At 42.4% G+C, this 26,694-nt stretch overlaps 1 protein-coding gene across 2 annotated transcripts; it reads right to left on the bottom strand.

Annotated features, from left to right (window-relative positions):
• TINAG (tubulointerstitial nephritis antigen) lies at window positions 1–26,694 on the bottom strand. Of its 2 annotated transcripts, none has more exons than XM_080998023.1 (11): window positions 26,177–26,694; window positions 22,429–22,492; window positions 20,304–20,383; window positions 18,010–18,128; window positions 16,802–16,925; window positions 14,784–14,934; window positions 5,543–5,720; window positions 4,807–4,852; window positions 4,073–4,196; window positions 1,694–1,739; window positions 1–330 (listed from the first exon to the last, which is right to left on the bottom strand). In XM_080998023.1, the coding sequence occupies exons 1-11, from the start codon at window positions 26,505–26,507 to the stop codon at window positions 214–216; spliced, it is 1,380 nt and encodes a 459-aa protein (XP_080854149.1). In that variant the 5' UTR covers window positions 26,508–26,694; the 3' UTR covers window positions 1–213. The 2 variants fall into 2 exon arrangements, with proteins under 2 accessions (XP_080854149.1, XP_080854148.1); XM_080998022.1 differs by having other exon boundaries at window positions 21–330; window positions 18,010–18,124; window positions 20,294–20,383; window positions 26,177–26,688.

The following is a 26,694-nucleotide window of genomic DNA, read 5'->3' as shown; positions in this document are numbered from 1 at the left end:
AATATCCCTGGAGCTGCAAGCAAAGCAAGTAACAGAATTTGATCATGCTGGATGTACAGCCATGTTTTAATTCACACAGAAATGCAGTACGTTTAAGTGAAGGTAAAACAGTCACACAAATAAAACATAAGGATGCACAAAGACATTATAGATGGTACATTCTGGGTATATAAAAAGCTTTTGGAGTGTAATAATGATATAAATGAAAATCAACTAAAGGTGACACTTAGTAGCTATAATCAGCTTTTCAATATCACATTCGTTTTCTCCACGTAAAATCCTGAAATAGCCATTTTCTCCCCAGGAGCTCCCCCAGGAATTTGCAGCAATCTACAGGAGGGGAAAGAAATAACTTTTTATTACTGTGAATGGCCAGATTGTAGTGAAGCAGGGATGTAGTGAAAGGAGAAAAGGAGTCATATCGCCAGTGGCAATAATAGTACTGTCCTCTTCCAAAAGGTCTGCCACTTGCCCCCATATCTTATAAAGAACTACTTTATATGGAGTGAAACTTGTAGTATATCTAGCCTATTAGCATACACTGACAGCACCCAGACATTACAAGAGTAGACTAAATGCTATAAAAGTCATGAGCTGAAGTTGTTCTGTATCTCCTTCTTGTAACCTAATACTCCCTGCTCTGGGTGGTTTCTTGTCCACTGTCCAATGGGGCTGTCAATGGTTATTTTGAGCTGGGGAATGGCCGGAGGGAGGGCTTAAGCAGCTTCTCTCTATTCAATCCAACTTGCAGTCTTTCCTGGCTAACCTCCAACACACACACACACCCTGAACTCTCTTTGACATGTGGTAGTCTAAGGCTGTGTACACACTGTATCCAGTGCACTCCCACAGCTGGTTTGGGAAGCAGTTCACTTACAATGTTATCCATATCTATCCTGTTGCTTTTTGAGAAAGGTATTATGAGGCATCCTGTTTATGCTGGCTAAGGGAATTGATATTATTAAAAAACACTGATGTTTTAGACCTTGAAGGTCATGACAATAGGTATGGTTGGCATGCATATTTGTGGTATGAGAAAGTTAAAGCAGCTGATCTCTTAGTTTGCCATATCTCAAACCGGAATCAGGCCAGTGGCCCATCTAGTCCAGCATCCTGTTCTCACAGTGGTCCACCAGATGCCTGTGAGATTAGAGCACAAGAATTCTCTCCCTTCTTGTGGTTTACAGCAATTGGTATTCAGAAGCATTTGTGCCTCCAGCTGTAGAGGAAGAATTTAGGCCTTGTGACTAGCAGCCATTGATAGTCACTGGAAACAGTCAGCAGAACTTTCACTCATTCTGCCACCAAACATTGCTATACTAATATAAGGTGAGAAAGCAGAAGGAAAACCACGACATTTTGCTAGGAACAACTGGCATTATGGGCAACCCAACCACAATGTGAGCCCCCAGTTTTGGTAGCCATGGAAGATCACATGGACTTGATGCAACCAATGAATGTGAAACAGTAAAATGGGAGGAGGGAAAGACAAATTTAGATAATTTACATGAGCAAAGAAGGCTATGACCCCAATCTAGAGAAAGATAGCCATGCTCAAGTAAGTTCCACTGAAAGGGATGGTTAGTTAATTTGCAAGTTGACCCATTCATTTTCAGTGGGACTTAAGCACAAGCAACTTTTTCTGGTTGGGGTCCTCTGTCTTTGCTCTATCTTACTGCCCAAGTACACTTACCCAGAATTTCTGCTTTTGTCCATCTGCATCTGGCAGCGCACCCCACCTATCCAAAGAGATGGCATTCATCAGACATGCTATATATTTTTTCTCCACCTCCCCCGTACATCAGGGTGGGGGTGATGAAATAATCAAAGGAGGAGCTTTTGACTGTGTACACCTTTGCATACAAGCTTTGAAGCACTGCAGTTTGGTGTTTTCTAAATCACTTTTGCAGACATCATTTTACAACTGTCTACACCTGCACACTATGCAGGCAGCATGAGAAGCTGTTGAAACACAGTCATCTGTACACACAGAAGGTGTGTCTAGCACAGATTAGTTTCTTTGCTCCCTCCCCTTTCAACACCCACTGACACTCCTTTTAAAGAAAAGTTGTCCAGAAGACTGCCAACCCAAGAGAAGGCACTCTCAGTTTCCACAAGTACTTCAGAATGCATTGCAAAATTATAGCAAAAGACACTTTAGAAACACCAAAGCCAACAATATGAAGACTACAATGTGTGAACTCTGGCCAAAAAATGTGTCTCCACAAGGCAGAGAAGGCACTTTACTGCTGTGTGTGTCTGTATACACCCTCTGATATGTTTTTTTTTTAATGGTGAGCAATCAATATAAATCATAACAGAAGAGTGAATCTGAAAGTATATTGCTCATTGCTATGCTGATGAGAAGTGTATTTTCAGCGTCAACATGGAAATTGCAGGCAATGTTAGAGCTTAGACTTCTTGTCAGTGAAATAGCTTCTTATTTTCTTTAATGGGCTTTCTTCTGTGGGGAAGTTGCCAGCTCACTGAACCAAAGTTAAACAGAACGAGAGTAAGTAAATGTGAAGACATTTCCCCTGAGTTTCTGCCCTCTGCATGTCTATTTCAGTTCCAAAGCTACCCATTCCTTGGCTTGGGATAAAATTAGCAGAACTGGGACTACAGACCTTTACAGATACTGATTAGACTACAGAATGGATTATCACCAGCATCTAACTATAAAGGAGCGACTGTTAGGGGAACAAAGGATTAAATAACCAGCTATGCAGGTATCTTAGTACCTTCTGCTGTCATTGACCAGATGAATCCCTCTTGAAATTGGTTGCATGAAGGGTTCCAGTTCAATAGACTCCATAATTTCAGCAAAGCTCAGTTTCCTGATTTTCCTGACTACAGTGTCCATAGCAGCCAGTTTGTGACAACCCCCTTTAGAAAATCTAGTTTCACTAAGGACCAGACTTAGATGCTTGCTCAGTTATGTAAAACACTAGCAACCTCGCAGCCACATCCAAGCAGCATCTGTGCAACTCCATCACAAACCACCGTGGGCTTCAGAAGGGATGGAGGTTGACCGGAGTGGCCTGGCCTCCAACAATCTTATCCCAAGATGTGTTGGGATAACTCCCCCTAGTGCTGGAACAAGTTGGCACCACAGAAATAGTGGCAAGAAAGTTGTGGGAATTCATAAAAACTACCAGGGAGGCAAGGCACGGCTGTGAAGTTCTTGCCCTCACAGAAGATGCTGTTTTAGCTGCTGTAGCAGCACAAAGCCTCTCTTGGCCTCCTGGCAGCTAAAAAAGACAGAGAAGACAATTTCTTGGGAAGCTGATACCCACTCATACATAAGATCGTGAAACATCACTTATTAAAGTGCAAGTGTGTAGAAACTTAAGGCGCTGGAAATGTATTTTAATTGCAAGCTTGTAGCGTTAACGATCCACTCAGTGATCCATAAACCTCCACTTCTACCGCATATCAATAATGGCGAGAAGCAATTACTTTTAGAGTTTTATACATTTAATTTATTCACTGGAAGACTCTCAAGTCCTAAGAGTAAGCATCAACCAGGACAATAGAAGTTGTTGTGCAAAATAATGGAAAGGAGGAGATGTTGAAGAATCATAAGCGCACCATACATTTAAAGCTCTCTTATAGCACTTTAACAGCTGTGGCTTCCCCCAAAGAATGCTAGGAACCGTAGCATGTTAAGGATGCTGAGAGTGGTTAGGAAACCCCTCACAGAGCTACAATACCTAGAACCCTTAAAAACTACAATTCCCATGATTTTGGGGGGAACATCATAGCTATTAAAGTAGCGTAAGAATAAAAACTATTTTAAAATATTTTAAAAATAAGTGCTTTCAATATATGGTGTGGATGTAGCCTATGTCTATGCTCAGCCACTGTGTCCACTTTATGGGCTATAGCTCCGAAGCGGAAGGGGGAGCAAAACAAGGTGTGTATATTATATTCCCCGCCCCTGTGTTTCAGAAGCCGAAATGACTTCAACTATAAGTCTGCCATTTAATGTCCATGGTCCCATGCGGCAGGATACTCATCCAGCAGAGGTTCAGCAGGAATCCATGCTGCTCAGCTTTCAGACATCACTTACCCAACAATCTTGACAGAATGGGTTCTCCTGTGATTCTCATGTTGCAGCTGCCCACCTGTCCTCCGAATGTGCTTATAGATCCCGCTCTTGTAAAGGAAGAAATCACGATACACGTGCATGACAGCTGGATTTAAAAAAGGAACCAGCAAGCAAAGTCAATGTTCATTTTCCTTATTCTTCCAATTTTACCTATGGCTCATCGCTGACAGGTCATAGACTAACAAGGAACCCAGCTTACGTCCGAAGTATGAAACATAAGCAAATAAGGTAAGTGTAAAACATTGGTGTAAGTGGAAGCAAAGCAGTTCTGTCTTCCCATTCCTGGTGTTTCCTGCAGCTTCTTTCATTTCTCCATTCCTAGCCTCTCCAGATAGGGTCAAGAAAGATGCCTTTTCTGAAATCCTGGTTGACAGCTGCCAATCAGTGTAGACAATGAGTTCGACGGACCAACGACCTGACTGTCTGAGACACCTTCCTATGTTCCTAAGGACCAGGGGAAGGAAGACAACATGTGCAGGGAAGACATTGCCATTATAGTACTGGTGGGGATGTTATCAGAGCCCTCCCTCTAAACAGAGGTAAGCAGCCCTATCAGTGATACAGACATCTGTTTGATGCTTGGTGTGACGTGTGGTGTTGGCACAAAGGACCTTACACAGTGCTTGCTTTTATGTGTGGGCAGGATGCAATAATTTGGTTTTGGTTTTGCAGTCAAGAGCATTTGTTTTCTTTACCTTGCACTGGCCCGTTCTCCTTAATTTCTTTCATTATGTCCGTCTCCTAAAAGTGGAGGGAAGAGACATATACTATTTTTGCATATATTTCCCCACATTTAACATTTCAGAATGAGTTAGATATAAAGCTTTTACAACGGGCTGAATTTAACTATTGTGATAAATGGTCTGATCTTCCGGCTACACAGGCTAATGTGAATGACTAGCTGCCACTTAATACTTTTTCAATTTTCATGCTTATTGGTGCATTAGTAAATTTGTAAGTGCCTCAACTGTTGTTTCAAACTAAAGATTTTATCTCTAGAATTTCATTGGGTTTTGTTTATTGTCTTGTTTTAAAGGAAATTTACCTGAATGCTTCCTCTCAGGGGACACAAAGTTTACTTTCACAGTGATGATATAATAACAAACTTTTATCCAGTGCTGTAAAGTTTTGAAAGAACTTTCACATATATTATAGCAGTCCTGTACTGCAGTAATGCATTTTATTATCATATATCTGTTTTTAACTTTATGGTTCATTCCATAGTTCAAGAAAGGTACCAGACACCTAGGTGGAATCTAGACACATATAAAAACCACTTTGAAAACACTTTTATTTTTTAAAAAAGCGTTTTAAAAAATACATTGAATTTTCCATGGCTCACCATCACCATCTAGTGTCACATTGTATATTGCAATTAAAATACACTTAAAACGTTTTATTTGCAGCTGAGTCCCTGTTGTCTGCACTTACCTGTGAGGAGATTCTGTAGGGAGAACCGCACTGATAAATGCGGTTGGATGGTTCTAAGGCATTTGGACATGGTCGCGTAGCCTGCCTTTTCCCAGCAGCATCAGCCACACTTGAAACCCCACAAGCAGCCGGGTCAGATTGATTCCAGAATAATGGGTAGCAAGCATGAGACACCAGCCTATTGGGATCAGACAACACATTATTTTTTATTATTATTTTTCAATTCTGTGTTTTAATTTTTAATTCCTCTTGAACCTACCAGAGCCAAATTTTGGGAATTCATGGGGGGAGGGGAAATCCCCTGTTGCACAAGTAGAAATCCTTGCACAGGTTTTGGGTTGATGGGAGTCGTTAGTTGAATCCTGCGCATAGTTTGGAAGCAATTGCTTTGGAGTAATGATGGAGAATCTATGACCCTTCAGATGTTTTTGTGCTATAACTAACATCATCCCTGACTGTTGGCCATATTGGCTATGGCAAAGGAGAGTTGAAGGACAACATCTAAAGGGTCTAAGGATGTGTGAATGTGCCATCATGGGACTGCACCTTAGTCCACTTGTACTTTTATCCACCATTTTCCATTCCACTGCAATTGGCTTATTTTGCACAGGTCTTCCTGAAGGAGCGTCTCCACCTCCATCGTTCTGCCTGGACACTGAGGTCCAGCGCTGAGGGCCTTCTGGCGGTTCCCTCACTGCAAGAAGCCAAGTTACAGGGAACCAGGCAGAGGGCCTTCTCGGTAGTGGCACCTGCCCTGTGGAACACCCTCCCACCAGTGTGGTGTAGTGGTTAAGAGCGGTGTACTCGTAATCTGGTGAACTGGGTTTGCTTCCCCGCTCCTCCACATGCAGCTGCTGGGTGACCTTGGGCCAGTCACACTTCTCTGAAGTCTCTCAGCCTCATTCACCTCACATAGTGTTTGTTGTGGGGGAGGAAGGCAAAAGAGAATGTTAGCCGCTTTGAGACTCCTTCGGGTAGTGATAAAGCAGGATATCAAATCCAAACTCCTCCTCCTCCTCCAGATGTCAAAGAGAAAAACAACTACCAGACTTTTAGAAGACATTTGAAGGCAGCCCTCTTTAGGGAAGCTTTTAATGTTTAACAGACTACTGTATTTTAATACTTTGTTGGAAGCCGCCCAGAGTGACTGGGGAACCCAGCCAGATGGGCGGGGTATAAATAATAAATTCTATTCTATTCTATTTTGTCATCCGCCAATACAGAAACATATGTTTTTAAAAACATATATCGAGCCAACGATAGATGCACATATCTCAGCCATCAACCATTTACAAATATTCCCTGTGTGTTGCCTTTCCAGAGGGGAAGCCCCATTGCAGCTAAACCAACAAAGAGCCTTGTGGCACAATAAAGACAGAGTTAACAAAGTAGATATGAAGCAGTAATGAAGTAATGGTGATGAACTGCTGATAGCTCAGTCAGTATAGCATGAGACTCTTAATCTCAGGGTTGTGGGTTTGAGACCCACATTGGGCAAAAGATTCCTGCATTGCAGTGAACTGGACTGGATGGTCCTTGTGGTCCCTTCCAACTCTACAATTCAATGATTCTGAGTGGCAATAAATAAATAAATAAATAAATAGAAATAGTAGGGTTAGGATTATTCCCACCTTGGTCAATCAGATGCTTTTAGGACAGGGTTGGCGAACCTTTTCAGTCTGAGGTCCACATCCCCTTCTGCACGACCTTCTGAGGGTTGCTATTTTTCACCATCTTGATTTTACAATTCCGTATATACTCATCACCCTGTTTTGTTCCCCTCCGTGAGTCATCCAGGAAGGACCACTTGGCATCCTGTTGACATTTTGCTCTGAATTCCCACATTATATTAAACATTTTATAAGCATGCTCTGTTGCCCCTTAATCACTTAGAAGTCCATTTTATGGCAAAATAATATATGTATATATATATATATATATATATATATATATATATATATATAAAGTTATGTGTGTGCATCTGCTGAAGTAATGCTTATGTGTTAAATGCTTGTAGGAAACATGGTTTTGTATTTAATTCTTTTTTGTGTCAATTAATTTCTGCCATGTGAAAAGAGCAGTAAAGAATAATTTGTTCCATTGGTTCTCAAATGTGCTGTAGAAAAGAGATATAGGCTGCCTCTAGCAATAATGAACAACAAATTATACACATTCAAGGTCAATATAGACTTTTACTGAATAAAGTCTGATTGATTTGGAAAGTTCTTTCCTTTGCTTCCTTCCTGCTCACGCACAGGAACACATCAGGCATGGAAAGGGAAACCTATGCACACTTCCTATTGGGTATGGATGAATCCAGATGTTGTTGGACTCCAACTCTCCTTGGCCCCAGCCAGCATGGCAAATGGTCAGGGATCTAATGGGACTTGTAGCAGTAGCGTAGCATTGGTTGCCAGCACACAGCTGTACTGAGGTAGCACCAGGGGCTGAGATGTTGTATCCCTAACAATTTTGCACCTGGAGCAATCACCCCTGTGTCCCCCGCACTACACCACTGACTTGTGGTCCAACTGGTCTCCCATCCCTGCCAGAGTGGCATGCAACATCCTCACAAACAGGCTGTTTGTAATATGAACAGCCTACTTGCAGCAGATGACACCAGTGGATGCTACTAAGAACTATGAGATGAACACATGAGACTCCCATTGCCGCTGGTAATGGCAGGTGTGCTGTAATGCTGTTTGAGGTGGTGGTGGTGAGTTTAAAGATTCAGTTGGAGCCTGTGGTTATCTATCACTGGACATACACCTCTTTGATCTTCCTTATATTGGTTTACAGGGGGGGGTTTTAGGCCAAGCAGCCTCCTGGCAATTCAGGTTTATTCTGTATATCCCTTTGCTACAGCTGGATCTTTCTTTTTCATTTGACACATGGACAGACTGCACATCATTTTATTTCTATGCAAGGCATTTGTGTGTTAATTCCTTGGCATGTCATTGACGATAAATGGTGAATGAGTGTGGGGTGGAGAGAGCAAAAGGCGGCAGAAAAGATTAAAGTGCCAAAGGCAGGGTAGAAGATGCCCGGTGCAAAGCAGGAGGAGGGAGGCTCATCTATTATTTTAGAGTTGCTGAAGAATACCTGCATAATACATTAAATCAAATAATAAGGCACGGTAAGGACATTTGATCCTTTCAGGGCAAAAGAAGATTGTCAAATAATATGCCAAATCATTTTCTGTATTATGGCTTTCATCTAGTTAATTCGATTTAGAAATGCAGCTGGGACTGGAAGGCAAGTTATTGAATTCAAAAAAGACTAGAATCAGGCTGAAAAGATTGCATTCAGCTGGGTCCTATTCAGAGAAGACCCACTGAAATTAATGGACTGAAGTTAACCATGCCCATTATACTCTGAGTAGCTCTAACTTTGTATACAACCTGGAGCCTCATGAGTCGAGCTCAGTCTGATGACCCTCACCCATCTAGACACTGGTCTTGCACGATACTTTCATAGCCGCACCTGATTTAGGTATTTCAGGGAAAGAGCTGAGCATCATCAGCACAACAATCATGCAGTGCTCCAAAACCTCTAATAACAAAATACTACGCTGCAACAAAAAAAGCAGAGACATCACCTTGCCAACAAAGGCCCAGAACAGACATTAAGAAAGGTCAATTACTGATTCTTCTTTTCCAGGATTTGAGATATCTTCTAAGGCTTCCAGGGTGCTTCTAAAAGACTTTAAAGTATTAGTCAGCACAACTGTTCAGTTAGAAAAGCAGTATGCTTGAACTGCTCATTCTGTGCAGAAGTTCTCAATGACTGGAAGTCATTGAAAATAATGCTAGACAAGGTAGCATAGAAGGGGTGGAGAAAAAGAGCTCCATGTTGTGGCTTATCCACTCATTAAAATTGTACTTGTTTATACCGTTCCTCAAAAGAGCTTGGGGTGGCACACATGGTTCTCTGCCCCTTCCCCCTATGCATTTTATCCTCACAATAACCCTGTGTGGTAGGTTAGGCTCAGAGACAATGACTAGCACAAAGTCATCCATTGAGCTTCCTCAAGAATGTGGCATTGTACTCTTCTTCTCCCAGGTCCTAGTTTATTAACTCTCCCCGCTACACCACATGGGCTGTGACCAAAATTCAGCAGAGATCTATGGGATCAACAGGTATCTTAGAGTCCACCTTACATGCTGAATGAATGGTGCAGGGCATGGAAAATGCTCTCATAAGAAGCCATTGTAGGTGCATCCATGTTGTGTTAAGCAGTGTTAAGCAGTCTGCATCTCAGCAGGTTTATTGCCTTCTAAATCGGGTGGAGAACCTGTGGCCCTCAAGGTGTTACTCTCCAATTCCCATCAGCTCCAGCCAGCATGGTCAATGGTAAGTGATGATGGGAGCTGTAGTCCATCAACATCTCTAGGGCCCCAGGTTAGCCATCCCTGTTCTAATTGGAGGCCCTTCGTCTCTCTCAATAGGGTATCTCAACAGGCAGTTCTTGTGTAGGTCCCCATCCACGTCCCTGCTACTGAAACAGGAGAATAATGAACTGTTGGGTGCCTTAAATCTAAACCATGGAGAGATGCCTTCCATTTAGTAGGATGGGCCTTCCAAAATGCTCAGCTCAACAGTGGTCCACTAGCTATGGTAATGTCCTAAGGTGCCAGATGGGACACCACTCTGACTTCTTAAGCGTGTAAGCTCTGCCACCAAATCTGTACCTGCAGGATGGCAGACTTACAGCATAATCTTATACATATCTATTCAGAAGCAAGTCCCATTGAAGTCAATGAGGCTTATTCCCTTCCAGGTTTATTGGTATAGGATACCCACCACAGATAATTAAATATTGATATAGGGAGCTGCTTAGAGATGTTTAAATTTGTGTGAGAGCCTATTACATTTTCTTAAGAGCCTTGTCAAATCAATTTAGAAAGTTAGCATCCCGCTGGCATAGAATAACTACAGTTAGTGCAATACTGACAAATGAGTCTTGCATCAGTCACATTTAAGTAAATAGGACGTTTAAACCGCAGTGAACAAGCAGGTAAAATTTTAGGTTTCTCCAGTGAAAGGGAGTCCTAATTTTCATCTCTGAGATCTGTCACATCGCCACAACATGCATAATTACTAGTGCTGATGAGGCTTTGTTACTAACACAGGATTACTTTACATTTAAATCCTACAAAAGTGACATTTCCCCCTCGAGATAAAAATAATGGGGCAGGGAGAACGGCCTAACGTGCTTCTTCTTTTAAAATGCACTTTCCTTCTAAATATTCTTTTAAGCATTCTGACAAATTTCTAAAGGAGAATTATAGGGGATTACTTAACTCAGTAGGTAGAATTATTTTCTACTCTGAAGGACTGGTGGCAGGAAGGAATGGTAGAAGGAAGAGGTCTGGTAGTGAAGCTAGAGAGGGGAAATTTAGAAGGTGCTTTTAATTACAAATGGAATATGGCACTCACTTTAAAGTTCCTTGGTTCAGGGATAGTCAACCTGGTGCCCTCCCAGCGTTGCCGGGTTCCAGCTTCCATCCTGCTGGCCTTGTTGTCTGGGGCTGCTGGGAGCTGGTGTCCAATAAGATCTGGAGGGCACCATGTTGATTTGGAGGAAACACTGCAGCATGTGCCTAAATCTGTAGAACTCTGGGAGTAACCGAATGCTCAGCACATGTCCCTTAAATTGCTCAGACGCAGAACCACTTGCCCAGACTTGTAGTACAAGACACATGATTCTACACATCTGTTTGGGGGCTGCTGAATGCAGGCTTCCACACCCATTCCACTTTCTACTAGCTGGTGTCTTGCCCTGCTATACCTGTGTATGGAGTGCAGTCTCTGAATCTTGCAGCATTATTATAGTTGGGTGGAAGCGAGAAAATAAGAGAAGTAGAGTTGCCGGAGCTATGAGGGCCTAAAGATAGGATCTGCTGGGCAGGTGAGCTGTCTTTAAGAGAGGCCATGCCAGCTTCTTCCCTCCTCAGGTGCTATAATGGCAAGTGATGATTTGTATGTTCAGAAACATCCACTGCAGACTGAGCTTTCATACTCTAATTTTCTCAAGGAGAATGACTTTCGGTGACTACGATCCACTCATATTGAGCTATGAGTGAGCAAAGAACTTGTGCTTACGCAAATCCTTTATTTAAGAAAACCGGCAACACCCTTTTGGCTGTCATTTCGGGCTCATTAGGGAACAAGGAAGGTGTAGAATGAATGTTATTTGAGCTCTTACTTAGCCATCTTTAAGGATTTCAGATCCTGATCAGCGCCATCTACAGTGACTGACAGCAGCCCTACAGGGTTTCAGATGAGGGTCTCTCCTACTCCTGCCTAGAGGTACCAGGGATTGTACCTGGAGTTTCTGTGTACAAATGAGATGCTCTGCCACTGAGCTATGGCTCTTCCCTTTAAGAGACTAGGGTGTATCTTAGGAACATGAGAAGTTCATTACTGCACTGTGGTGCTGCCTCCAGAATGGAGATGCATAACCTCAAACTTGAAGGGAGCAAGCCTGGGCAGAGTAGGCTGAGAGGTGACAGATGCACCTAATGTAAAGAAGTCTCCATGGTAGGCCCTGAGGGAACCATCACACCCTTCATTCCAAAAAGAATATGCTACAGGTAAAAGTCACTTTCGTGTGACATTCTGGTTTTGATGTATGAATCAGCAATGAGCCATTTATAAACCCATACATGTCTACACAGAAGTAAGTCTTGCTGAGGTCAACTGGGCTTTCTCCCAATTAGGTAAGTGTAAGATGCACTTAATCAGGGCATTAAGTTTCATTGAACCTCACAGGGCTTACTTCTGAATGGGGGCGGGGTATATAGGATTGTGCTTTAAGTTGCTAAGATAACAAAGAATCCAGTGGCATCTAAATAACTAACAAATTTATTCTGACAAAGCTTTTGTGGACTAGGGTATACATTGTTTAACAGCAGCAGCAGCAGCAGCAACAACAAAAACAACAACAGCAACAACACGCTCATCTGACTGGGTTGCCCCAGCCACTCTGGGTGGCTTCCAACAAAAATACAGGAAAAACAAAACAACAAACATTAAAAGCTTCCCAATGGGGAACATGCAGGAGAAATGATTTTGTGGAAATATGGAAGGTGTTTGTAGAATTTGTACTGTTAAAATGAAAAGGGTGGTGGAGTGCACATTTTTGTTCTTATTTATTTATGATCCTTACTTTGTCAAAATAAAATCATCATCTAATAAAAAGAGAGAGAGAGAGCGCACTATGCTTGTCAGCTGTGATTATAAGTCATTTTATTTCTAAGTAGATGAGCCTATGTCTTGGACAGGCATATGTCTAATGGAATTATTTGGATGTATCATTTTGAACATTTTGGAACTGTTTTTGAAGAAGTTGAAGTTAGTAAAGCTTTGAACAACAACAACAATAAAAAAGCTTCCTGAAATAGGGCTGTCTTCAGATGGTTACAAACAGAGAGAGAGAGAGAGAAAGAGAGAGAGAGAAAGAAAGAAAGAAAGAAAGGGAGAGTTGCTGTGTTTAACTCTTCAACATCTGTCAGGAGGGCATTCCACAAGGCAGGTGTGTCTACTGAAAAGGCCTTCTGCCTGGCTGCCTGTAGCTTCCGTTCTCACCATGAGGGAACTGCCAAAAGGCCCTCAGTGTTGGACCGCTGTAGCTGACATATCCAATAAATCACAGAATCATAGAGTTGAGGTAAACTCTAGTAAATGAAAATGTATGTTGTAATATATTTGCTTGCCTTTAAGGTGCTACACCTTGCCAACAAAGGTCCGTATAGTAAAAGGTATGGTTTTCCCAGTAGTGATGTATGGAAGTGAGAGCTGGACCATAAAGAAGGCTGATCGCCGAAGAATTGATGCTTTTGAATTATGGTGCTGGAGGAGACTCTTGAGAGTCCCATGGACTGCAAGAAGATCAAACCTATCCATTCTGAAGGAAATCAGCCCTGAGTGCTCACTGGAAGGACAGATCGTGAAGCTGAGGCTCCAGTACTTTGGCTACCTCATGAGAAGAGAAGACTCCCTGGAAAAGACCCTGATGTTGGGAAAGATGGAGGGCACAAGGAGAAGGGGACGACAGAGGACGAGATGGTTGGATAGTGTCTTTGAAGCTACAAACATGAGTCTGACCAAACTGCGGGAGGCAGTGGAAGACAGAAGTGCCTGGCGTGCTCTGGTCCATGGGGTCACGAAGAGTCGGACACGACTAAACGACTAAACAACAACAACAAGGTGCTACAGACCTCACTGTTGTTTCAGCAACTTACAGTACAATCAGGACTGCCCCACCCATGAGGCAAGGTGAGGCAAACACTTTGGGCAGCAGGATCTACCGAGGCAGCAGATCCAGCCACCAAGGAATACATCACTTGCTGCCACTGCTGGCTGCAAGTGCACTACTTGCATAACCAGAAGTTGTTTTTGTTGCAACAGGCCAGTACAGCTTCCCCTCTGGAGTTAGCTACCACATTCAAATAAACAGACCCTGACAATCAAGGAATTGTTGGTCAAATGTCAAATCTGATTCAAAATTAGTTTTGAAATTTGCTTATGACAGTTATTAGAGAGCTTGATGACAATGACACGTCCCAGGAATCAATCCTATTATATATGCACCTGTCCTATTTCTAAGGTGGCGTCAGTATTATAGCGTTCATCTTTGTAACAATCTAAGGAGGTTGCTACTTTTTAAATGTTACAGATGGCGCACTGTAACTGGTCCAAGAAACTGTGGGTGGATCTAAACACAGAAATCTCCCCCCTATAAATATGTCAGAAATTAGATCGTTTTAACAAAAGGGGGAAAATCTCTATGGAAAATCACGTTTTAAAATTTCCTGCTCTCTGGCGCCATCTGGTGTTGCATGTTTATAGCACATTCAGATCATGGTTCTTTACTAATGTAGCTGGGTCCTAAGGCCATCGTTGAGTCAATGAGGGAAGTCATATTTGCACTCACATCTCCTGCGTACACTTTCTTGCATATGAATGGCATGGCTTAAGTATATGAATACATTAACATTGCACTCTCTGGACAATAGATCTGCAATTCATATGGCACTTCTCATTGATACTGAGAAAATTATTGGGAAGTCTTATCAGGTTTGCACTTATGCTTTGCATAAATTTAAAATATGTCAGTTTGGTGACCTTGTTTTTGTTTTGCTTCAGGATGTTCACATATATAAGTTGCTTTTCTTAAACATTATTGCTGTTGATTATTTTAAGCTCTAAAAGCACAGTAAGTAAATGATTTATTTACCCATATTTTTTGAGGTAAGACCAAGCCCCATTTATGCTTCCTCCTCTGCATCCAAGCTGGTTTCTGGTGTCACAAGAGATCAAATTTTGAGGGGAAAGGTTGTCTGTGAAACGGCCTTTGGACCCAATTGCTATTCTGTCTGCCGCAACACCTGTTTTATGGGAAACAGTTGGATTACTAAGTAATCTATATTGTTTGGACGGTTAGAATTTTCTCCGTGCCAGACATAATAAATCTGTGTCACAGAATATATATGGAACCACAGAGTGTCCTTTAATTCTAGCAAATTGCTATGAGGGAATGCCCTCAACTTTAAGGTTTCACATTCCCACACAATTGGAGATGCACTTCCTAGGACTTTGATAGGTTGCATCTTCAAATGTGATCAATCCCTTTGGCCAGCTGGAAGGCAAGTTGAGAAACTCAAGATGCCCCAATTTGCTTGCCTACAGGGTATATCCTACCTAAAGCGTACCTGAGAAGTCCCTGTATGGCTTGGGACCTGGGATTTCTTCCCACACAAACGTGTGCATCCACTTCTGAGAGTGACCCTTAGGAACACAGGAAGCTGCTCCATATCTAGTCGGACAATTGGTCCGTCTAGCTCAGATTTCCCCACATTAACCTGCAGCCACATTCCAGGGTTTCAGATAGGAGGCATTCCCAGTCCTACCTGGAGATGCCAGGGATTGAAACTGGGACCTTCTGTTTACAAAGCAGATGCTCTACCACTGAGCTATGACCTTTCTCCTTCTCTGTGTCCCACCACTGCCAGAGTTTCCACTGGTGACTTTGTGGGAGAAGCCCTTCTCTAGGTTAGTACCCAGGTTGTTTTGGATGGTGACTGGAGCCAAAGAGCAGTCTCCAGTGCTGCTATTCCACTCCCATAACAACCTTTGATCCAGCAGATTCCTCCACTAATGGAAGAGGAGATGGGATTGCCCCCAATTCCACCCTTCGTCCTGGAGGCCCCCCAAGCCAACTTCCATGGTGTTGTGGAGGGTCTGGGACAATTTTTGTGTGTGTGAGAGAGAGAGGTACAGGAGGCACTAGAGGGAAGATGAAATGGTCAACACTCCTCTCTCTTCCTCCCATATTGCCAGAGCCATCTGCTGGTTCAAAAGTCATGACGCAAGCGGAATGATGGATTCCACCCAGAGCATCCTGCCACTCCTTCCTGCTGCCAGAGGGCAACTAATCATAGCTACAGATAGGTTTTTTCCTAGAGAAATAGATGGGAAGGAAAAGCAGACAACTCCAGTGCATGGTTGGTCCCCAGCCAATGGCTAGGGCCAAGCTGCTCTTCCACTTTCTGGTGCTGATGAGGGAAAGAGACCTCTGAGCATCAAATTCTATCTTCCCACCCCCACCGATTTCTATATTGCTATGTTATCCAAATCAACCAGGCATTAGTTCATTGGTTTGCAAAAATCCACAACTTCCTGTAGATCAGAAGAGTAGTCCATTCTCTTCCAACAAGGGTCACATGTATCCACAGAGCCTTTCCCTGGCACCCACAGGGTTCCTCCCTCCACACTGAAATTAGGCTTGAAAGAAGTATCCTACTTTCTAAAGGGTTGACTGACCCCTGTCTTATACTGATCTCTTGCATGGGCGCCTGTGTACACAGAGAGTTCCCATCTAAGGAGGATGCCTGGCTGCATATGATAGACATGCTGTTTACTCTATTGATGTGGTTAGGGAAGATTGCATTTGCATGTTACTCTGCACCCCAAAGTCCAGTCTGGGTCTGTCTTTTATTCTAGCTTACGATCCACCTCCCCATTTAAGGGGCATTAGAGGGGAGGCAATAAATAAGAGAAGGATAATCCCAAAGGGAAAAAGACTACCCTAAACAGATAAAATAGTAAACCCTTTTGAAACTTTTGGAAAAGTAAAGAGATGCACAAACCTTCTCTAGCAAGCAGTGAACTGCTAACTGAAATATTCTATTGCAAGCATGGACAGCCTCTCTCCTATGTTTAGGGTGCAAGAAAAAGAGGGGAGGGACACATTACTTGCAGTTGAAAAGGCCCAGGATGCTGCACAGTTTCTCTGATCCAGTGGGTCATGAATCCACCCAGGCCATTCATACGAGGCCACAAAAAATTCGGGGAAATCTGTTTCTGTGATCAGGTTTTCCTACAAGAAACCCAAGGCATTTGACTGGATAACTATATTCAAACATACATATTATGACAAATAGTGACTCCCTAGGGTTTCAGATGGCAGGATCTCCCAGACCAACCTAGAGATGCTGGGGATTGTACCTGGGGACCTTCTGCATCCAAAGGAGATGCTTTGCCACTGAGCCACAGCCTTTCCCCATTTGACCCCATATGGGTGGATTTCTAAGGACCACTTTTTCCAAGTGTTATATGTTTTCTAATTGTTACATGTTATTTCAGGCTAATGCTATTCTAGGCTGCATCAACAGAAGTCCAGTGTCAGATCAAGGGAAGTCATAGGACCACCCTTTTCTGCCTTGGACATACCACACCTGGAATATTGTGTCCAGTTCTGGGTGCCACAATTTAAGGACATTGACAAGCTGTGCAGAGGAGGGCAACTGAAATGATCAAGGGTCTGGAAACCAAGCCTTATGAGGAATGGTTGGGGGAGTTTGGTATGCTTAGCCTAGAAAAGAGGAGATTTGGTAGCCAACTTCAGATATCTAAAGGGCTGTCACATGGAAGATGGAGCAAGCTTGTTTTCTTCTGTACTGCAGCGTATGATCTGAACAAATGGATTCAGGTTACAAGAAAGGAGATTCTGACTAAACATCAGGAAAAACTTTCTGATGGCAAGAGTTGTTCGACAATAGAACAGACCTTCCCTCAGAAGGTGGTGGACTCTCCTTCCTTGGAGGTTTTTAAGCAGAGGTTGGGTGGTCATCTGTCATGGATGCTTTAGTTGAGATTCCTGCATTGCAGGAGGTTGGACCAGATGATCCTTGGGGTTCTTTCCAATTCTATAGTTTTATGATTCTGTGATTCTTTGTGCTAATCTGAGTGAGCAGCTTTCCATCAGAGGAAGATTTCATCTTCACATATAAGAGAATCACGATTTTCACCTGGTTAGCCAATTGCCTGTGCTTGACACATTCTCTCAGTGTCATGCCCAGGATGATGGACAAATCCATTTGAAGCATAGCTTGAGGATAACTGTGGGGAAAGGCTCCATTGAAGTTTGCTGTTTGAAGAGAGGAGAGAAAATGAAAACCTACCGTGACTTGTCTTGTGTCCAGCAGGGCAGCAGATGGGGGAAACGTGCCAAGACGATAATAGAAACCTTCTTTCAAACTCATTCCCCAGAACTGGCTGTAGTTCTTAGCTTTCCAGCTGCCTCAGTGATAAAAAAATAAAAAAATAGTGTGTTAGTCATGCATGTTTAGCTCTATGGGCAGTTCATCATAGATGTTGCCATTTTAAAAAAGTTTTGAATGAAGCCTTCATAAGATTTTCCTCCATAGGAAACGATCTTCCACTGATGTGGGAAATGGTAGCATTTAAACTTGCCATTCAAGGTCTGCATTCGTACAATAAAAAGGAATACATTGCCCATTCCTTTTAAGATAATACTTTGATAATTCTGGGCAATTTCCCTCCTTTCAACATAAATATGGTATTCCTGAGTTTCATCATTCACACAAATTCACATCATTCAGTGCACTATCATACTATAGCTTAGTCATGTTGCTTATCAGCTAATACTATGTGCAAAATTGCAGTGAGTTAATCACAGAAGATAGAGCTTTGCTATAGATATGCACAACCACAAGATTTATTTCTGTGCATCCGGTCTCAAGATTTATCACTCAGATTTTATCTTGGTTTCTTTCACATTTGTTTGTTTGTTTGTTTGTTTGTTTGCTTGTTTGTTTAAAATGTCCCCCTTGCATCCACCATAGGTATTCTTTTCCCTGTAGTGTTGAAATGCCTGATCCATATGTGGTGATATCGAAGGCTAGTCATATTCACAGAAGACCTATTGAAATCAATGGGTTTCAATGGTCTACTCTACAGCTAACACTAGGTATCACCCACAGCAAACCCATTTCCAGGAACCATGATGATTTAGACTTCCAAGATCATGTTTATCACATGAACCTTTGCTGACACAAAAATGGTGGTGGATCATGGTAATCTCACCTACAGTTGAAATGCAAGGGGTCGTCTTTTGCTGCAACAGTACTTACACATACACACATACATAGTGTGAGACACACACATCCCTTTTTTGTCTTATCTACTGGGAGAGGGTGGCACTGTGGTCTAAAGCACCAACCCTCTTGGGGTTGCCCATTGGAAGGTCAGCAGTTCGAGTCAGTGTAACGGTGGTGAGCTCCTATTGCTCTGTCCCAGCTCCTACCAACCTAGCAGTTCGAAAGCACACCAGTGCAAGTAGATAAATAGGTACCGCTGCAGCGGGAAGGTAAACAGCGTTTTTGTGTGCTCTGGTATTCATCACGGTGTCCCATTGTACCAGAAGTGGTTTAGAAGTGGTTTGTACCACATGACCTGGAAAGCTTTATGTGGACAAACGCTATCTCCCTCAACCTGAAGTGAGATGAGCGCCACACCCCATAGTCGCCTTTGACTGGACTTAACCATCCAGGGGTCCTTCTATCTTAAGAAATAGGATCCAATTTATTGAGGGTTTCATCCGGCGACTGCTCAAGAACATTACTTAAAATGCCCCACTAACAAACACAGTCATTTTACATTAAGAAATGTTATTATGGGACAGGGTCTACTTTATGTATGGCTATCCTCCCGTAGTGTGTGTGTGTGATCATGGATACAAACATACATTTTTGGAGCAGGGGGAGTTATTACAAAGTGAAACCAGGGTTTCAATTTAGTCACCTTTTAATTGTGACATTTCTGCTGCTTGTGATGTATAGACCTGCCAGGCCCAGGCAGCAAGATATGGGAATTGCAGCAGAAAGTAATACTGTTTCTGCATTTTGTCTCCCATGGGATCAGTTAAGATGAAAAAAACTTGGTGACATTTTGCTGTATCTTAGTGCACTTTGCTGTATCAAGGATGCGCTGCACAGAGCAGAAATCCTTAGTGGATTAAGTGGCCTATATGTTCAATATAAAGAGTCATCAAATCATAAAGTTATAAAAATCAATGCGCTCCTTCTTGAAAATGGAAACTAACATCATGGGGGCACTCAGCATTCAATTTGTGTGTATGAAGCTGTTACTCTCGATATCGAAATCGTCGGGGGAATAATGTTTGAAGCTTCGGAGAGAGGTTGCTTCTCTATGCTGTGTAGAGGAATAGCTGCATAGAGTTATTTCAAAAGAAGAAAATCACATATCTTGCGCTGTGCTCACAGAGGAGGTGTAATAACAAATGCATACACACACATCTGTGGGCATGGGTCTTGGGGAAAAAAAGATATCAAGGCAATTGCGTAAGGCTCAAGTGATCTTTTCATCTGTCAATAAAATGGGAGCTATTTCCATCTTAGTGCTGCAGAACAGGACTTTTCTCACCCATAGTTACCATCGTTGATTTGCTTAATTAAGTTGGGCTGCACGAGGCACATTTCTTCTAGGCAGTTCCACTTGCTGCTCATGCATTTGCTGAAAGGAATAAAAGGAGAGCGTTAGACTTACATAGGAAAAGTTTGTGGAGAATAATTACAAACACATAGTACCTTGTCCTGAAACAATGATCTTATAATCCTCTTTTCATCTCTCCCTCTCTCTGTGTGTATCTGGTGAAGAAAATTTGGGCTTCTGTCATATATTCCTTCTTTGTTTTATCTGCTTGGTGACAGGTTTCCTTTTTTATCAATAATCAAGATTAGTGGGTATTCAGTAACCCTTTTGTTCAGTAACAAAAGAATGGGTTCTTCTAAATCTAGTTTATGATTTACAGTTGTCCCCCAGAATATAGCTGTTCTTTGGAATAGATCCCTGCCCTATCTCAGAAAAATCTTCCACACCACGTTCATCCGAGCTTCTTAATGTGGTCTGAACCCACCAAGCCTCTTGAGCTTGCTGAAGCAGTTCAAATCCACACGAAGGGGTGAGCTCCTGTTGCTTTGTCTCAGCTCCTGCCAATCTAACAGTTTGAAAGCATACCAGCAGGAGTAGATAAATAGGTACCTCTGTGGCAGGAAGATATACAGTGTTTCTGTGAGCTCTGGCTTCTGTCATGGTGTCCTGAAAGTGGAGATGAGCACCACACCCCATAGTCAAATTTGACTGGACCTAACTGTCCAGGGGTCCTTTACCTTTTTCGCGTTTGTGATAATGTCCTTAAAGTGAAGAATCATAAACTGTCACATGCCTGCAGACCTGTTCCCCAGATAGAAATGGAATTCATTCTAGGGTTGTACATTCTGCTTTCCAGACCATTCACAGTCCAAATGCTGCTGCAGAATTGTTAGGATGGATTTGGGATTGGAATCTGGCCAAGACCAGCAGCTGGGTCCTCAGATACAACAGACCATTTTATCTAATAAAGAAATTAGTCATGTTAGTGCTTTGCTCTCTCTGTAATGCATGCAGTCATGCAATGAAAACTGCCCAATTAATATCCATTTGAAAGAGAGGTTAATGGGCTTGTTAATGCATTCAAAATAAGGTGTAGAAGGCTCTCTCTCTTTCTCTCAATCCCTCCCTCTGTCCGTCCTGTATTGCTTGGCAAATGCTGTGGGATTTTAGTTTAAATATGCTTCTGCTGCCTCAGTCTGCAATCCTAAACCCATTCGCCTGGTAATAAGCCCCCACTGAACTCAATAGGACTTACTTCTACATAGACATGGATAGGCTCACCCTGTTAGTTGCCCTAACTTAAGATGTAATCAAGAATTACATTTAAGGGGCAGGGAGGAGAGAATATTTCAGTTCTCTTTCTTTTTTACTCCTCTTCAATCACATTGATCTGTATAAGGTCAATGACTAAGAACTAAGCAAGCTTTTAATTATGGATTTTAATGCACCAGCAGCTTTTCTGACAGAGATTCCAGTATTCTTTTCCCTTTCAAAAGAAACCTCCACACCATCTAAATTCCTTAGCTGAATTTGAAAGGGCAACTGGAGCCTGTGATCTCCTACTTCACAGTCTCTAATTAATAAATTTGGTGAATCACCTATCAGCCAAACAACATGGGTGCAATAATAACCAACTCCTATTTCAAATAGTCTCAGTATCTATAGGTAAAGGTAAAGGGACCCCTGATCATCAGATCCAGTCATGGCCGACTCTGGGGTTGCGGCACTCATCTTGCTTTATTGGCCGAGGGACCCGGCGTACAGCTTCTGGGTCATGTGGCCAGCATGACTAAGCCACTTCTGGCAAACCAGAGCAGCGCACAGAAACACCTTTTATCTTCCCACCATTTATCTTGCGCTACCTAGTTATCTACTTGCACTTTGACGTGCTTTCGAACTGCTAGGTTGGCAGGACTCAGTATCTATACAGCGACTTAAAATGCATGAAGTGTTTCACATCCATTATCTTGTTGGAATCCTTGCCACATATTCTGTCTATATTGCAGGTGGGAGATGAATGGGTTGCCTAAAACCAGCTAGTGAGTTTGTGAGATAAACAAGATCTGAGCTGGTTTCTTAAGGCTGATCTCAAGAGTGAAGACGTTTCATTTGTTTCTCTCAATTACCAGGAATTGCAATTGTCTTGAATCGTTGCTCCTTCTTCATAGTACCGACTACCTTTGAAGCATCCTGCCAATGCAGTACATAGAAAAAAGGAGGCCATAATTAGCCAAATGCCAGCGAGGTAATTGATTGTACATAATTTGCCTAAAGACAGAGGATAGCATTCTGTCCCACCGCCCAGTTTCTGCCAAGTAGACATTTTAATTTTCTGCATCAGTGAACTCGATGAATAAGCGAATCATGCCCATACAAATTGAGAAAAGATTTCATTATATATTCTTGTAATGCTGTTTACATATCCCTCTGCTTCCAGCATAATTATTCACATTCCTAAAAAGGTTTAATTATCATTCCTTTGTTTCCCCTGTCTGAAAAATTTATGCTGTGTACTCACTTTAAGCAGAGTACATAAGCATCATTAGATTCATATAAACATGGAATGAAACATGCATTTTCCTGTCAGCTAATTCTGAACACAGTATAGTTGAAAAACTAATGGGTCTGGAATGTCTCCAAAAAAGAAAGAAAAAGAAGTCATGAATATTAGGCAAAACCCTACTAAAGATAATTGTGTGATACAGTCCTGTTGAGAGCAACAGACTTACGCTAGTCACAACTAACATCCTCTATTTAATGTGTAGGCCAGTCCTGTGCATGTTTACTCAGGAGCAAGTCTGCTTGATAGGGCTTATTCCCAGTGGCATATCTCTGATATTTCAGAGTCATCTTCTCTAACTCCGTGGCCACTTTTGGAAGTAACGCTAAGCCAAACCAGGGCTTGGCTTGGCATTAACACACAAATATACAGGTTCCTGAGGAGAGGATCATGGCCATTTTGCTCCTCCCTGGTCTTTTTATAGTTCAGCTTGGTGCATCAGCTAAGCCACTGAGCTACAGCCCTTCTCACATGTAACCATGTTTACCCCAACTCCCATGTTTACCCCAAAACATGTTTCTACCACTCTTCCGTTGTTCCCCCAAGTTTTCATTTTAGATTGTAAGCTCATCAGGGCAGGGACCTGTCCTCTTGTATTCTCTAAAGTACCATATACAACCGATAGACACTGAATCAATAGAACTGCAGAGACTTGCAGCTTTAGATAATATTTATGAATCGAGGCCACTAATAGTTAATAAGGTGCCTCCAATCCACCAGGCGAAAAAATTATACAGACCTTTTTTGTGATCAGGAGACAATCACCCCTCTCTTTTCTAAGTAGGAGATAGATTTAGTATTATTTTTCAGTTCATAGAGGCAGAAATAGATGATAGATAGATAGATGATAGATAGATAGATAGATAGATAGATAGATAGATAGATAGATAGATGATAGATAGATAGATAGATGATAGATAGATGATAGATAGATAGATGATAGATAGGTGATAGATAGATGATAGATAGATAGATAGATAGATAGATAGATAGATAGATGATAGATAGATGATAGATAGATAGATGATAGATAGATAGATAGATAGATGATAGATAGATGATAGCGATAGATAAATGATGATAGATAGATAGATAGATAGATAGATAGATAGATGATAGATGTTTGTATCTGTAACAGGCTTTAATGGGCTGATGTGCACAGCTCACTGCGGCAAAGAGAATGCCGCCTGAGGTGGGAAGATGCCAAGTGTCTTTCTCTTCCTCCAGCTTCCTGGAGGAACAAGCCTCACTGAATTCCACTCTTCACAGCCGCTTCACAGAAAGTCCTTCTGATCTGCGCTGCCTCAAATGAGGGAGCCTCTGTCATCATTAGCAGAGAATAGATATTCTCCTCCATGGGGTTTCCTTGGCAAATACAGCTCCACGCCAGGCTACCAGCTGGAAGAATTGTTTGCCGGCAATTTAACTGAAAGGAGCCACTTGCTATTGGTACTCAGCAGAGATTCTCTTTTCTTTCAGAGGTGTGTGGAAATTGGAGGGCGAGAACGGAGCCCTGTCCCTTTCAGCATTTCCTTTTCATGCTTTTCTGCTGGAACTAGAGCCAGGTTAGTGCTTGCATTATTTCCGTGGATAGCCTTGCTTAATTCAGGGCTAGTGATGTTGTTGGACTCCATCGTCCATCAGCCTCAGCCAGCGTGGTCAATTGTCAGGGATAATGGGAGTTGTAGTCCAGCAATACCAAGAGGGACATCAGTTCCCCCTCTCCCAACCTAGTTGGCAATGGATTCCATGAAGAACACATGCAATATCAGAAATTTGTAGACCTTTGGTCCCATGTGTAATCCATGTTCTGGTGATACTCTTGCTACTATAGTCCTTAATATTATTTGAGTCTGGTTTGGTTTGGAGTAGGAGAGGAGAAGCAGCTGGTGTAAAATTGGTATAGCTCTCTTAAAGTCTACCAGTGATTTTGGGCCTTAGCTCAGTGGTAGAACATTGGCTTTGCATGCAGAAGGTCACAGGTTCAATTCCAAGCATCTCCAGATATTTGAAAACCTTGGAGCGATTCTGCAAGTCATTGTAAAAAAAAAGGTAAAGGTAACGGACCCCTGGATGGTTAAGTCCAGTCAAAGGTGACTATGGGGTTGCTGCACTCATCTTGCTTTCAGGCCGAGAGAGCCGGTGTTTGTCCACAGACAGCTTTCTGGGTCATGTGACCCATGACTAAACCCCTTCTGGGGCAATGGAACACCATGACGGAAGCCAGAGTGCATGAAAATGCTGTTTACCTTCCTGCCACAGCAGTACCTATTTACCTACTTGCACTGGTGTGCTTTCGAACTGCTAGGTTGGCAGGAGCTGGGACAGGGCAATGTGAGCTCACCGGTTGTGAGGATTCGAACCCCCGACCTTCTGATCAGCAAGCCCAAGAGGCTCAGTGGTTTAGCCCACAGCACCACCCGCGTCAGTGTATGCAGTGTGTGCAGTACTTAACTTGATGGACCAATGGCCTGACTGACAGCTTCCTACATTGTTGTTCCCATGAATTACACAAGGGTTTTAGAATCTAGAAGCAAAAACACCAGGTCCAGAACCGAAAAGACAAATGAAAAAAAAAAAAAGGAGGATCAGATTCCATCTAAATAGGAGCAAAGCCACTTGTTTGTTGCTGCTTTGCTGTACATTCCTGTCTATAGATCTAGAGCCCTGACTCATCTTCAGAGATGAGAGGGGGAATCCAGATTTGCCAGGGAGGTTTTCCTTATTAGATCTCAGAGGATGCCTTTAAATATTTTTTTCTGAAACAGGTATCGACTTTCCAAACATTATTTGAATTCATCTTCAAATCTATGACTAACTGAAGTCCATTGATTTCAACTGGTCTAATCTGAGTAGAGCTTATGTTAGCCTCTACGATTACAGGTGGTAAAAGCATAAAATAATTTTGTGTGCTAAATTACTTCACGGTATCTGTCACAGCGCAGTGTGTGAAATCCAAGAGCATGTTTTGTTAATAACTTCCGATGAAATTTGAGAAATGTCAGTTGCAATACATTTTGATTTCTATTAAAATGTGTTTAAAATGAGCAATGCTACCAAATGTATTGCTTAATTTTGCAAGTTCACAGATTCTATCTGTGGGGAAAGTTCTTAGCTCAGTCATAGAGCGTCTGCTTTTGATGCAGAAGGTCCCAGATTCCATCTCTGTCATCTCCAAGTAGAGGACACACCTCCTAACTTGCCAAGAACAGTTTCTAAAAAAATAAATAACATTGTAGCATTTGGCCAGTATACATTCAGGGGGACACATAGGTTTTACGCCAAATGCAGCTGGAGATATATTCAACACTCACCCGCTAGCACTGATGAAGCTGTAATAGGGTGGCCCCGGCAAACAGTCCAGAAATCAGGGCAGCAGTCTACAGAGCCAGGAGGGCCTGAGGAACAGAAAGCATCACAGTAGCATGTGGCATTCCTGGCATAGTACAGAAAGGTGCAGCCATCATCTCTGCCTGGACAGCAGCCTCGTAGCCTACAGTAACTTCCCCCGGATAGCGTCCTTTTGGCTCTGTTTTCCGTCGAATAGTCTTTCAGCAGAATATTATTCTTGGAGGCATATAGTCTGTCCATGCAAAGCATGAGTGCAAAGCAACAAAAAACAAAAAAGCAGGTATAGATCTCCATTCTGGGGTGTTTGTTTCCCAATGGTTGATTTTCTAGGTCTCCCTGAGCAGGACTCTTTCAGAATGGTTCTCTACCAAGTGTGCAGGTCAAAACAAAGCAAAAAATAAATAAAAATGCTCATGATTTGAGCAAGAAGTCCACACAGAAGCTTGGAAAATAATGTTCTCTGTGATGTGGAAAACATTTG

This window comes from Podarcis pityusensis (genome assembly GCF_964106645.2).
Source record: "Podarcis pityusensis genome assembly, chromosome: 3".
Taxonomy (NCBI): Eukaryota; Metazoa; Chordata; class Lepidosauria; order Squamata; family Lacertidae; genus Podarcis; species Podarcis pityusensis.
This window is presented reverse-complemented; position numbering and strand designations above follow the sequence as displayed.

Coding starts and splice junctions, on each gene's coding strand:
- TINAG (XM_080998022.1), bottom strand. CDS start 26,507: ATGGAGATCTATACCTGCTTTTTTGTTTTTTGTTGCTTTGCACTCATG. Junction 4,853..5,542: donor CCTACAGAATCTCCTCACAG/GTAAGTGCAGAC, acceptor CTCCACTTTTAG/GAGACGGACATAATGAAAGA. Junction 331..1,693: donor GACAAAAGCAGAAATTCTGG/GTAAGTGTACTT, acceptor CCCCTCCTGTAG/ATTGCTGCAAATTCCTGGGG.